General features: G+C 42.2%; 1 protein-coding gene across 1 annotated transcript in view; it reads left to right on the forward strand.

The window, feature by feature from the left end:
- Nucleotides 1-14,655, forward strand: part of pik3c2b (phosphatidylinositol-4-phosphate 3-kinase, catalytic subunit type 2 beta) — a 168,403-nt gene that overhangs the window by 6,331 nt on the left and 147,417 nt on the right. The window contains exon 2 of the mRNA XM_072278776.1: nt 12,531-13,616. Coding sequence (XP_072134877.1) covers nt 12,603-13,616 — 1,014 coding nt within the window. The 5' untranslated portion in view covers nt 12,531-12,602. The remainder of the gene's footprint in view (nt 1-12,530; nt 13,617-14,655) is intronic.

Genomic DNA, 14,655 nt, shown 5'->3' on the forward strand with positions numbered 1-14,655 from the left:
AATCCTACTGTTTTTTTTTCCTATACTGTAAATGCCTGCAAGAAAATTAATCTCAAGGTAGCACATGGTGACAGACTCATTCTTTGATAATTTATTTTGAAATTGAAGAAATGGCAATTCCTTTCTTCATATTGTAGTCAAGTGTAATTTGTTCTTGCTTGCCATCAGTTGATCAGTATTCAGTTGACGTACCTTACTTGAATGCGATTAACACTGAATGATATAAAGCACACAAATACAATTAACAAGGGAAGATACAAGGGAGATCGTTTTGCTGAACACCTGTGCTCTGTCCGCCAGAGAAAGCAGGATCTCCCAGTGGCCACACATTTTAATTCCACGTCCCATTCCCATTCTGATATGTCTGTCCACGGCCTCCTCTACTGTAAAAATGAAACCACACTCAGGTTGGAGGAACAACACCTTATATTCCGTCTGGGTAGCCTCCAACCTGATGGCATGAACATTGACTTCTCAAACTTCCACTAATGCCCCACCATCCCCTCGTACCCCATCCGTTATTTATTTATATACACACATTCTTTCTCTCTTTCTCCTTTTTCTCCCTCTGTCCCTCTGACTATACCCCTTGCCCATCCTCTGGGTTTTCCCCCCCTCCCCCTTTTCTTCCTCCTAGGGCTCCTGTCCCATGATCCTCTCGTATCCCTTTTGCCAATCACCTGTCCAGCTCTTGGCTCCATCCCTCCCCCTCCTGTCTTCTCCTATCATTTTGGATCTCCCCCTCCCCATCCCACTTTCAAATCTCTTACTAACTCTTCCTTCAGTTAGTCCTGATGAAGGTTCTCAGCCCGAAACGTCAACTGTACCTCTTCCTAGAGATGCTGCCTGGCCTGCTGCGTTCACCAGCAACTTTTATGTGTGTTGCCTGAAGATACATTTCCACAGGTAGTGAGAATTTAATTGGTTTGGAACAGTATATTTATTTATTTACTCATTTAGAGATAGAGCATGGTAATAGGTCCTTTCGAACAATGAGCCCACACCGTCGAATTACACCGGTGTGACTAATTAATCTAACAGGTACATCTTTGGATTGCGAGAGGAAACCGGAGCACCCGGAGGAAACCCACACGGTCATGGGGAGGATGTACAAACTCTTTATAGACAGCAGCAGGAACTGAACCCAGGTCACTAGCTTTGTAAAGCGTTACACTAACGGCTCCGCTACTAAATGATCAAATGGACGTCATATAAAACAAACAAACAAAGTTTAAATGAGTGGTTCGAGATGGTCAGTGGTATAATGCTTATTGCTATTTCAGGAGTTAATGAATGGAGCTGAGTGAAGAGCAGGTGCTCCACCCAAAAGGTACTGATGCTTGTACAATATAAGTGGCGACCATATTGGAGTTAAACCTTGGCAGTTCTTGGAGTTCCTTTCACCAGGACTAGTGACAGGTTGATTGTCCTCTGCATCTATCATCAAGAGTGTAATTTTATAAATGTTTTCTTTCTCAATATTAAAGATTAGTACATCGAAACATAGAGTGGAATGCGCCGTTTGCATCAAGGATTATGCTGGGACAGCCCCCAATGTTGCCATGCTTCCAACGCCAACATAGCACACCTGCACTTTACTAACTCTAACCCTAACCGTATATCTTTGGAATGTGGGAGGGAGCTGGGGCACCCAGAGAAAACCTACGTGGTCACGAGGAGAATGTACAAACTCTTTACCGATAGTGGTGGCAATTGAACCCCGATCTTACAGCTGGTGCTGTGAAATGTTACGCTAACCACAGTGCTCCTGTACTGGCTTCTTTTGGCAAAACAGTAGTGCAGCAGATGCTGCTTCTAGCACACATATCCAGCAATCTGTGTTCAATTCTGACTATGAGCTGTCTGTCTGCAGTTCATGCATTCTCTCTGAATCAGAATCAGGTTTATCATCACTGACGTGCATCATAGAATTTGTTGTTTTGTGGCAGAGTATAGTGCAATACATAAAAATTTACTCTAAGTTACAATATTTTTAAGTGTAAAAAGGGAGCAAAATGTGAGGTAGCGTTCATGGTCTCTTCAGAAATCTGTTGGCGGAGGGCAAGAAGCTGTTCCTACAATGTTTGCTGCTTGCTGATGCAGACATCCCACCTCTCCTGAAGGTTCTGGGAGTCTCCCGCATATTAATAGCAGCTCCCTGATGCCCGCAAATTATATACAATATCCCGGAAATCAATTTTTTTGCGAGCAAGAGAGAGAGGGAGAGCGCGATAGAGAGAGAGAGAGAGAAAGGACGTGAGAGCGCCATGGCAGAGTGTTCCAAAAAAAAATATAAAATGTACGTCACCCCATACTATACTAAAGTGTACCCCTGCCTAATAGGGGTCAAAAATAATGACAGTGTTGCTCGCTGCACTGTCTGCAACAGTAACTTTTCTATTGCCCATGGTGGGTTAAGACTGTAAAAGACATGTTGAGTTGAGTTTAACAGGTGTCATTCGTTCATTAGCATAGCTAACGTTTTTAAACTAGCTGGCTAGCTGCTCAGGAGCTGCTCTATTGCAGACATCCCACCTCTCCCAGAAGTTCCTGGAGTCTCCTGCAAATTGATGGTGCTACCTCCCTGAGATGAGTTTTTGCAGGGTGGGATGTCTGCTGATGGGAGCAATGAGGAGAGGGCATGTCCTGGATAATGGGGGTGCTGAATGATAGATGGCACCTTGAGGCATTGCCTATTGAAGAAGTCCTTGATGTTGGGGGGGGCGGATGAGTTCTCATGATGGAGCTGGTTGAGCTTATAAAGCTCTGCAGCTTGTGCATTGGCGCATCCATACCTGTCAGAATGCTCTCCACTGTACATCTGCAGTAATTTGCTAGTCTTTGACAATAACAAAGACTCTGTGACTGGGTTGGTGTGGATGCTCCAATTTCTTCCCAAAACATGCAGGTTGGTTGGTTAGACAGGTACTGTAAATTGCCCCTGGTGTATGGGGTGGTAGGAGATTTGGGAAATATGTGGGGGAGAGGGTTAGTTAATGTGTATGTGATAAAGGATGACTTAGAATTAAATTAAGCCAATGAGATTGCTCTGAGAGCAGATTTGAAAGGCTGAATGGCCTTGTGCCTTTTTAAAGAATATAAAATAATATTGCGTTAATTTGCCCCAACCACTGTGTTAAAAGTTTGAATGAAAGTAGAGTTTACACAGATTTCTTGTGGTGAATGAGTGAGAGGATAGAGAATACAGGGCTTCATCCCACCCACTCTCTTCCTCCTGTCCTGTATTTCATCAGAACAGTTGATTCATGGAGAAGACTCCTATCAAAATCAATACTGTTAAGCTCCTCCAGCAGCTTTTACCAACTAAAAATATCCAAAAGCATCGATGCATTTGTTAAGTGGAGGTCAATTCGGGTATTGAAATTTAAAATGCGGTTTGAGACCAAGGTGTTTAAATTTTCTGTTGTGACTAAACATGCCTAGGCAGACTCAATTAGATGGGCTCTATCATATTGACAGCTGAAGGCTGTTATTCATGTTCTATAAATCACGTTAATTCAGGCAAACCCACAGAAAAATTACGAAACAGTAGTAAATTAGTAAATTGCACACAGTTTGTGTGCAAAAGTGACATTTGATATAAGTGTTCTAAAGATGCTTTGGACTTTTTTAATCTGTGATTTCAACTGTTGTGCTTATTGAAACAAAAACTCTGAATATGAAGTGATGTATTTATATGAATCAACATTGGCATATGATTGAAACTTGTTCAAGTCATTTCCAATTTCTGAGGTGAATAACAAGACGATATATTCTGTGCTTGCTCAAATGCCATGATTTTTTGCTCAAATGCCATGTTTTTTACACAAATCATTTCAAGCTCCTTGTATTTTAGCATTTTCCATGTAAATGTTTTTCTCCATAAGACATAGGGGCAGAATTAGGCTATTCGGCCTCAGAGTCTGCTCTGACATTCCATCACGGCTGATTTATTATCCCTCTCAACCCCATTCTCCAGCCTTTTCTCCATAACCTTTGCTGCCCTTACTAATCAAGAATCAATCAACCTCAGCTTTAAATATACCCAGTGACTTGGCCACCACAGCCGTCTGTGACAATAAATTCCACAGATGCACCACCCTCTGACTAAAGGAATACATTTTTATCATTGGTAGATGGTGTTCTCCCCTGATATCTCAAATATCTGTCGGCCATAATTATAGATGCCAATTAACTGAATTTTAACAATGATTTTTAAAGAAATTGTTTATAAATGAGCTGGCATGGTGCTGATCAGCCCTGAGATCAAGGGTTAAGTTAGGTTAGTAGGGACGTAAACACGAGGAATTCTGCAGATGCTAGAAATTCAAGCAACACACATCAAAGTTGCTGGTGAACACAGCAGGCCAGGCAGCATCTCTAGGAAGAGGTACAGTTGACGTTTTGGGCCGAGACCCTTCGTCAGGACTAACTGAAAGAAGAGCTAGTAAGAGATTTGAGAGGGGGAGGGGGAGATCCAAAATGATAGAAGAAGACAGGAGGGGGAGGGATGGAGCCAAGAGCTGGACAGGTGATTGGCAAAAGGGATATGAGAGGATCATGGGACAGGAGACCTAGGGAGGAAGAAAAGGGGGAGGGGGGGAAAACCCAGGGGATGGGCAAGGGGTATAGTCAGAGGGACAGAGGGAGAAAAAGGAGAGAGAAAGAATGTGTGTATATAAATAAATAACGGATGGGGTACGAGGGGGAGGTGGGGCATTAGCATGAACATTAACTTCTCTAACTTCCACTAATGCCCCACCTCCTCCTTGTACCCCATCCGTTATTTATTTATATACACACATCCTTTCTCTCTCTCTCTCCTTTTTCTCCCTCTGGCCCTCTGACTATACCCCTTGCCCATCCTCTAGTTTTTTTCCCCCCCTCCCCCTTTTCCTTCTCCCTGGGCCTCCTGTCCCATGATCCTCTCGTATCCCTTTTGCCAATCAACTATCCAGCTCTTGACTCCATCCCTCCCCCTCCTGTCTTCTCCTATCATTTCGGATCTCCCCCTCCCACTCCCACTTTCAAATCTCTTACTGGCTCTTCCTTCAGTTAGTCCTGACGAAGGGTCTTGGCCCGAAATGTCGACTGTACCTCTTCCTAGAGATGCTGCCTGGCCTGCTGCGTTCACCAGCAACTTTGTGTGTTGCTTAGGTTAGTAGGGATCTGTTTGAAGAACAGACACTGGTATATTGTGGAAAATGCAGTGGCCAGTTTGCAAATTTATGGGTAACTGCTGTTTTTTAGATCAGAAACTTTCTGAAATACTATAGTCGCTGTGTTCTTGAAACCAAAAGCATTTCAACTGGTCCAATTTGAGCAAGTGTTTTGTTTTGAAACTTTGAGCCGCCATCCACTCTCTTTGGTCACCATGTTTCATTGATCGTGACATCTGAGCCCTTTGCTGACGACACCACCTTATTTCAGTCAACCTTCTTCACTCTGTATGGCCTCAGCACTGCGGTGGCTGAATCACAGCATTGTTACTTCCCCATTCTTTGAGTAATACAAGTCTTTTTAATCATTTCTTCAAAGGGTGACATGTCTCAAATCTAATCAGCGACTTTATATCTTATCCTTGCTTGAGGTACTTCCTAATCCTTCTACATCTTTTAGAATTTTACCTCATTTAGCCCCCATTATTGTGAGGACCTCACTCACCCTGCTCTTAACTGTTTGCCTTACTTCATTCATGAAAAATCCAGGCCAGGACCATCAGGCTCAAAAACAGTTACTTTCTCCAAGTCATCAGGCTGATCAATACCTCCACCATTAACCCACCCCTGCCACCACTATTTTATCATTTCCTGTCAGTCACCTTGTGGACAGATACACCTGTACCTAGCATCACTTTATGTATATGCAATCAGTCTAAAGTACAAAGTAAATTTATTATCAACGTACATGTCTGTCACCATGTGCTACTCTGAGATTCAACTTTTTTGTCAGCATTCACAGTAGAACAAAGAAATACAACAGGATCAATGTAAAAATGACACACAAAGACTGACATACAATCAGTGTGTAAACAAAACACTATCTAGATTTAGATGGTTCAAAAGTATGTTTCTTAAAGGGAAATTAGACTGCAAATTGCGGCGATCATAACTCAAACGTATATCCAGTAGTCTTGTGAGCTGTCCACAAAATGTTGCCATGTATCGCTAAATATATATAAGCTAATCTTGTGTATTTATATTCATTGTCCCACCTATCCTCCAGCAGTCTGTCTTAACAATTCCTCCACATTTTTATTCCGGCTGCATTCTCCCTACACTCAGTCTTGATGCAGGGTCATGACTCAAAATATCAACCATTTTGTTGCCTTTGTAGATAATGCTTTACCTGCTAAGTTCCTCCAGTGGTTTCTTTTAAATTAATAAATCCTAGTTTCCTCTTTGTTCACCACTTCGGTTTTCTTGAACTGTTCTGTGAGCCTTGTTCCTTCTGATCGCCTTTGTGCTCACGCTCCTTGCATCCTGGTCTGATTCAACAGTAGTCTCCATCTACTTGGATGAGGAAGTGGAGCGTTGGGTTAGTAGGTTTGCAGATGGCACGAAGGTTGGATGTGTTCTGGATAGTTGTAGAAGGTTGTCATAGGTTATAAATGGATATAGACAGGACACAGAGTTGGGCGTAGAAATGGCAGATGGAATTCATTCCAGAAAAGTGTGAAGTAAGTTACTTTGGAAGATTGAAGTTGAAGACAGGATACATGGTTAATGGAAGGATTCTTAGTAGTATGGAGGAACAGAGAAACCTTGGGGTCCAAGACCATAGATCCCTCAAAATTGCCATACACTTTGATAGGGTGGTTAAGAAGGTGTATGGGGTGCGGGCCTTCATTAATCAGGGGACTGAGTTCAAGAGCCAGAGGAAATTTAGCAGCTCTATAAATCTCTGGTTCGACCATATTTGGAGTACTGTGTTCTGTTTAGCTTCTCTCATTACAGGAAGGATGTAGAAACCTTAAGAGGGTGCAAAGGAGATTTACCAGGATGCTGCCTGGATTAGAGAACATATTTTATGGTGAGAGGTTGAGCAAGCTAGGGCTTGTTAGAGGCGTGTAAGATCATGAGAAGCACAGAGTGGGCACTGCCTTTTTCCCAAGGTGGCAATGGCCAACATCAGAGGGCATTCATTTACGGAGAGTGGATGGAAGTTGAGGGGAGATGTCAAAGGTAGGTACTGCCATGTGTGGAATTAGAGACTGATACAGTAGACTCGTTTAAAGCACAAGGGATCCAGAGGGACACCTACAACCTGCTGGAAAAACTAGCAGGTCAAGCAGCATCTATGAAAAGGAATAAAGAGCCTATGTTCTAGGCCAACCTGCATTGTGTGTGTGTGTCAGTTACTTGGGATGTTTAAAAGACTGTTAGCCACGTGGATGCAAGACCAATTGAGGGTCATGGACTGTGTTGTATGTTTTGTATTAAAACTCTCTAGAGTAGTAACATTTCAGTGCACCTCATAGGTTTGTTCATTATGTGCCATATCTTATGACATGGGCAAACATGGTCTTTCCATGACCATGATTGTTCTTAGCAAATTTTTCTACAGAAGTGGTTTGCCATTGCCTTAATCTGGGCAGTATCTTTACAAGACAAGTAACACCAGCCATTGTCAATACTCTTTTGAGATTGTCTGGCGTTAGTGTTCACATAACTAGGACTTGATAGGCACCAGCTACTCATACAGTTATTCACCACCTGCTCCTGTGGCTTCTCATGATCCTGACTCGGGGTGGGGGGGGGGGGTAAGCAGTAAGCAGGTGCTACGTCTTGCCCAAGGGCTACCTGCAGGCTGGCAAAGGGAAGGAGAGCCTTACACCTCCTTTGGTAGAGACGCATCTTCACCCCGCCACCCAGCACTTCAAAGGAAAAATCTGTGCTGAATCAGAAAAGAGATATTGTTACAGATTTCCAGAAATCTTTCTGAAAGATTAAGGTTTTAAGGAAGACCTTGCAGACAGAAAGGGAGTTTGGAAAAGCTTATATCAGGAACTATATTGGCTAAATCCCTGGCAGCTGTACGCAATGCTGCCATTACTGGAACAAATAAATTTGTAACTGAGCAAGATCCAGAATGAGTGAAAGGTGAGATCACCAGAGGGTTGTAAAGCTGGAGGAGGTAGCAGAGACATGTGCAAGAATTTAAATACAAGGGTGATAGTTTTAAAATTGAAATATTGTTTTACTTTGAGTCAATGTATGTCAGCAAACAGAGTGATGAATGACACACACAAAACGCTGGAGGAACTCAGCAGGACAGGCAGCATCTATGGAAATAAATAAATTGACATTTTGGACCAAGACCCTTCTTCAGGACTGATTAAGGATCCTGGCCTGCAATGTCATCTTTTATTCCTTTCCATAGATGCCGCCTGGCCTGCTGAATTCCTCCAGCATTTTGTGTTGCTCTGAATTTCTAACATCTGCAGAACCTCTTGTGTTTGAGAGCGGTGAAAGCGTCTTGGTGTGAATTGGGACATGTGGCAAAGTTTTAGATGAACCCTCTACTGGTGGGCATGTTTTGTTGTCACCTAAATTTGTGATAGTTGCCGGTTGTCCCCAGTAAACCGCCAGGTTTTTTAGTTGTTAATACAAATGACGCATTTAACTGTATGTTTCCACGTATATGTGATAAATAAATCAAAATCTTGGATTACTGAGTTTAATTCATTCAGTCTCTGGGCATCCATCTTTTCTCACAAATAAGCAGTTGTTTATTTTTCCCAGGGTTAGAATTTATTCTGTTAACCTATTCAAAATGGTCAATACATCAAATTTCTATAAGATTTTTCATTTTTGAAAATTGAAGTTAGTTATTTGGATGAGGAGAGTTCTTAACTGTGTGAAGTATGTATTACGGTGGATTCAGCAAAGACGTACAATTATATTTACCTGCAATTTCTAACATGGTATTGTAGATCTGTAGATAAATGTTAGCGGAACTGCAGGATGCGTTCCTTGTCATTAGTTCCACTTCTTGCATTATGCTGCTGCCATCAGTAATTAAATGCTGCTGCGCATTGTCGCAGAAATTCTCAAGATTAGCAATCCCTTGCCTGTAGCACTCATTGACATTCAGTCACCCAGACAGGCCATAATGGGAAGCAGAAATTGAGGACAGACTGAGAGGATTAAGCAGGAGTCATGCTGAGAGAGAAAGTGATCTCTGCTGGGGGTGGAAAAGAGGAAAAAGAAGTGTGTTTGTGTGTGTTGTTGTCTATTAAGTGGAAGGACAGATGTGAATTAGTTGATTCTAGAGAAGGAAGATGAAGTTGCTCTGAGTTTTTGGAAGAAAAATCAATGTCGGTGTGGATATATGGGGAATGAAGAGGAGCCTGCCCAGGTAAACCAGAGTAGGAAAGAAGAGTTGATGAAATGTACAGAGGAGTTTGAGTTAAATTCCTGTATTAATACAAGGTTGTTTGGAGAGGCAACTTGAATTGGAAAAGGAGGGACAGAAACTTAGAAATGGGATGAGAAAAAATTGTTGGTTAAGGGCTGAAAGAATATAATGTCCCTTAATGTCACCTCCATGACCAAGAAGGCACAGCAGTATCTCCACTTCTGAAGGAGATTGAGAAAATTGTGGCTCCCCCCACCCATCTTGATTGCATTTTATAGGAACACCATTGAGAGTGTCCTGACAAGTTGCATCTCCATCTGGTATGGAAACAGCCAAGCATCGGACCAGAAATCACTACAAACGACTGTGAGGGCGACTGAGAGGATCATAGGTGTCCCCTGACCATCCTTTGGGGACATTTATCAAGTGCACAGCGTACACAGAGCCCTTAGTATTACAGTGTTAAGGATCCCACCCATCCAGCCAGCATCCTCTTTGACTTTCTACCACCAGGCAAGGAGACTCCAATGCATAAAAACAAGAATGGTCAGATGGAAATGTTTTTTCCCTCAGGCCACTAGGCTTCTGAACTCCCTGCCACATTGCATTCTAAATGTCACTGGTTAATCTATTCTGTAATTTACAATATTTAATGTATGCATCTAGAGATTTCAATTTTACCTTTGTAAGTTGTTATGTGTACTACAGTGCTTTATACACTGGTTCAGAGAAATATTGTCTCATTTGATGGTGTGTGTGTGTGTATATATAATAGACAATTTATGTGACTTGACTTGATAATGGATTTCTTCAATACTTTTATCAGTATTGGTGAAGTGCCATTTAAGAAACTGGTGAAGTTCGGATCATGGAGATTTAGGGTTTCAATTTCAAAATCGTCATATGCAGAAGTACATGCATGCACAGTGCAATCAAAAGAAACTTTCCTTGCAGTAGTATTGTAGGCATATGGCATTATAACAATAAAAACATAAATAGTTTTACAAGACACATAATTAGAATAAAAACAGTTCATTTTTAGTGCTAAGTGGTCAACATGGTCATTATTGTAGCTAAACAGTAGTTTTGTTCAAGAACCAAATGGTTGAAGAGAAGTAGCTCTTCTTGAACTGATCATATGGGATTTCAGGCTTTTGTCCGACAGTAGCTGATGAAAGATGGCATGGACTAGATGGGGGGATCTTTGAAGGCAACATTCATCTTTTGTAAATGTTGCCTTCTTGAGACAGTGATACAGGTAATACAATGATGGGGAGGTAGTAGAGTAGTTGGCAAATGGTTCCAATTTGGGATGCAAAATGGGTGCCAAACTGCATGATCGTGGGGAAATATTACCCCACAGAAAATCATTCCAAATCCAATTTTGTTTACTTTGCATTTAAATAATTTGGAGATGGATTTCACAGATGATGCTAGATTGGATGGTAAAAGGAAAATTGCAGAAAGGTAAGACAAGATATAAAATGGATTACCGGGTAGATTTTTTTTAAAGTAATTTGATTTTTGGGAAATGGGTCTGTTGAAAACATATTGCAACTTAATCTGAAAAAGCCTCACTGTTTTGAGTAAACAAAGTGCATATTTACTGCAGATGACCCAATAACATTCTTAGGCTCCAGATTTCTAAGTGCATCTTTGCATCCTATCTTTGCATCCTAAATGGTCTCTGGCTAAGTGAGATTCTCAGTTTGCCATAGGAATATTTAGAGTTTTAAGCACATCCCCACTAAGCAATGGATTAGATGGAAATTGCTCAAATGAGTCTTCTGCAGTTAACAGACATCTCTGTCAAGTCTGAGTGGTGTTTAAAACAGGATAAGTGCCTGATCCACTGCATCACAATGTTAACATTGCCATGGAAAAAAGATACAGGAGGGTAAAATATAGGAACTGAATTAGGCCATTCAGTCCATCAAGTCCTTGTTCTCCTGCCATTGATTTGCAATTGGCATTGCAATGGGCGATAAAGGAGGTACATGGCAGGGATTCTCAAACTGGTCCATGGACCCCTTGGTTATGGTGGGTGTCCATGCTATAAAAGGGGTTGGGAAACCTGGTGTATGGTATGATTGCCTTCATTGGTCAGGGCTCCATCTAGCATAGAAAGATGCACTTAGAAATCTGGAGCCTAAGAATTAGTATGTCAGTTGTATAAAATTTTGGTTATGCTATATCTGTAGTACCCAGCTGGTGGCGCAGTGGCATCAGTGCCGGACTTCGGGACGAAAAGTCCCGAGTTCGAATTTAGCCAGCTCCCCGCACGCTTTTCATCTGTGCTGGGTTATGAGCTGGTGATCTCTTTGGAAACTCACCCGGCAGAAGGCAATGGCAAACCAGTGCGGTAACTTGCCTCGTACGCGGTTCCCCACTACGTCAGAGAGGCGTGGAGGGAAATCGTCCGCTAACCGGAGAAGCTCTGGATGCAGCGTACCTTTCCTTTCATATCTGTAGTACTGCGTGGTTTTTGTTGTCGTACTGCAGGATTGTTTTCTCCGAAGCATCAGAGGCTGAGGAATGAACCAAAAGAACTATATAAAGTGATAAGTATAGATAGGGGAGAGATACTCAAGAGTCAGTTTCCCAGGGTGGAAATATCATGTATTGGAGAGCATAGATTTAAGGTGAAGGGAAAAGTTTAAAGGAGATTTGCAAGGCATGTTTGTTTTTACACAGCAAATGATAGGAATGCACTGGTGGGAAAGGTCGTACAAACAGACATGATAGTAATGTTTAAGAGCCATTTAGGCAGGCACATGAGTAGACAAGGAATATAGGGATAGGAACCATGTGCAGGCAGACAGGATTAGTTAGACTGACATCATTGTCAGCAGGGACAATGGACCAAAGAAAATACAAACTCTCATGCTCTAATTTTTTGTATGTATTTTCTTCTACCTGAAGAGAGAGAGAGACAGCTAATTACACCTAATTAATGGCTTCTTTTATAGGTTTCCTGCTTCTATTGCATCAGCTGCTAAAGTCAGCACGTTGATACGGCATGGCGAGGAAAGGGGGAAATGTTTCATTGTTTTATGACTCCTTTGATGCTCTTGCAAAAATGTTACTTTGTGCTTTATTTTAACTGCTAACATTGTCTATTGTATGTCACCTCAATAGATGATTTAAAGCTCTATCGTATTTTTGTTCAGGTTGAATCCATAATGACTTCTTCACTTGGTGAACCATTCCAGAAGTAAGCTTCGCCTATAAAAAGCATTAGGATGTCTCAGCCCACAAGCAGCAAGGAACACTGGAAACCATGGGAGTTTTCGGGAATCAGCCGGCAGGAGCTGGCCTTGGCAGAAGCTCTTCAGATGGAATACGATGCGCTTTCAAGACTTCGACAGAACAGCACGACAGCAAAGGACGGTGGCAAGCCCAAACACATGAACAGTCTGCAATTGATTTCTTTTGAGGACCCTTTGTTGGAATATAGTCAAATAAGAAATGACTGCACTGTCATTAAAGGATCTCATGGTCTGTCTGGGTCAGACCCTGGTCTCAATTATAGCAAAGGCTCCCCACTGCTAAGTGAAGGTATTGCTTGTTCTTCTACCTCAGCCCCTGGCCCTCCAGATCCATGCCAAGAGGACCAGGAATACTATCCATTGTGGAAGGTTGTGTCTACTGCTACCACTACCACAAACTCCTCTAACGGTGACTCAAATCCTCAGTCTATGAGTACAGGCCTCCTTGCTAGCGAAGGAACATCTTGCCAACAAAGAGATTGTTCCATCACTGACTATGTTCCACCAGTCCCACCACGAGTTCCTCTTGGCCAGAGTCGAAATGCCACATTAACAGACCATTGGCCCAAGGGCTTACCCAGTGAGAGTATTGTGAAATTGAACATACCTAATGATATCAATCTCTTCTCTCCCAGCAATGATGATTCAAATGGAAAAATTGTTGAACCTCCAAACATCTACTCCGGCCAAAAGTTTTCTGATGATGACGATTTTGAACTGATTGACTATGATGACTTGAATGATGCCATAACAAAGCTGAATCTAATGTCTACCTATGGGGAAAATACAAAACTGATACGAGTCAGGAACATCGGTCCTAGCTCCGCCTTTAAAGGAAAAGACAGAAAGCGGGAGACAGCTGGGAAACCTGTCAGTAGAAGTAAGACTCTCCCTCCTCAGGTCCCACCAAGGACCTATGTGTCCAGATATGGAAACCAGAACAATGCCGTACATCAAGCCAAAAATCAAAGGGTGTCCATTGAACAGGTGAGGCTCAAGTCTGAAAAATGTTCTAAGTGTTGTGAATGAAGAAAGTTACAATACGTGTCTAGATTAAGGTTTGGCTTGGGTGCTCTGCCTAAAGGGTAGTAGGAATTCCTTCAGTAGTGACTTTTAAAGGGATATTGGGTAAAAAAAAAATTGGGAAGAGGAAACATTTACAGATTTATGATGAAAGATACTTCTGCCAAAGAAGGGTCTAGTGTCTAAATGTTAGAAGGGTCATGGGGGAAGAGAAAAGGTGAAAGCACAGTCTTTTTTCCCCCCATGGGGGGGGGAGGTGGCTAAAAACAAGAGGGCATATGTTTAAGATCAGAGACAAGAGATTTAAAATTGACATCAGGGCAGCTTCACGTAAAGGCTGGTGCGTATTTGGAACAAGCTGCCAGAAATGATGGTTAAGGCTAGAACATTAGCAATGTTTAATAGCCATCTAGATAAGTACATGAGTAGAAGAGGGCTATTGGCCAAACACAAGTAGATGGGACTAGCTCACCAAGCAACGTAGGTATAACATAAAGTTTCTTATCTTTATGCTCCTTGATGTTTTTCTCCAGAATCTTCATTCTCACTTGTTCTTAATGGCCACTGTAGAAATTGTCTTTTCCTGTTTCCATACCTCTTTACTGTGTGCAGCTTGCCTATTGCCAACTTGTCAATTATGCTAAAGCTGCTTCCAGTCTTACCGGGCTGAGTATTTACACCAGTATTGACCCTCCTACTTTACTTATCCCCATATGATGAACTGAGCCCTGTCTCTCCCCTCCATTCTCCCACCATCAGCCTTCATATCTACTAAATGCTTTTCCAGTGACTAATGACTTCTTTGAGGAATGCCATCATCAAGGACTCCCAACATCCAGGCCATGCTCTCCCCTCACTGCTACCACTGGGAAGAAGGTACAGGGGTCTTGGGTCCCATAACACAAGGTTCAGGAACAGCTATTACCCTTCAACCATCAAGCACCTGAACCAGCGTAGATAAGTTCACTCACCACAACATGAACTGATCAGTGAACACAGCCTA

Source organism: Mobula birostris, chromosome 14 (assembly GCF_030028105.1).
Source record: "Mobula birostris isolate sMobBir1 chromosome 14, sMobBir1.hap1, whole genome shotgun sequence".
NCBI classification, from domain to species: Eukaryota; Metazoa; Chordata; class Chondrichthyes; order Myliobatiformes; family Myliobatidae; genus Mobula; species Mobula birostris.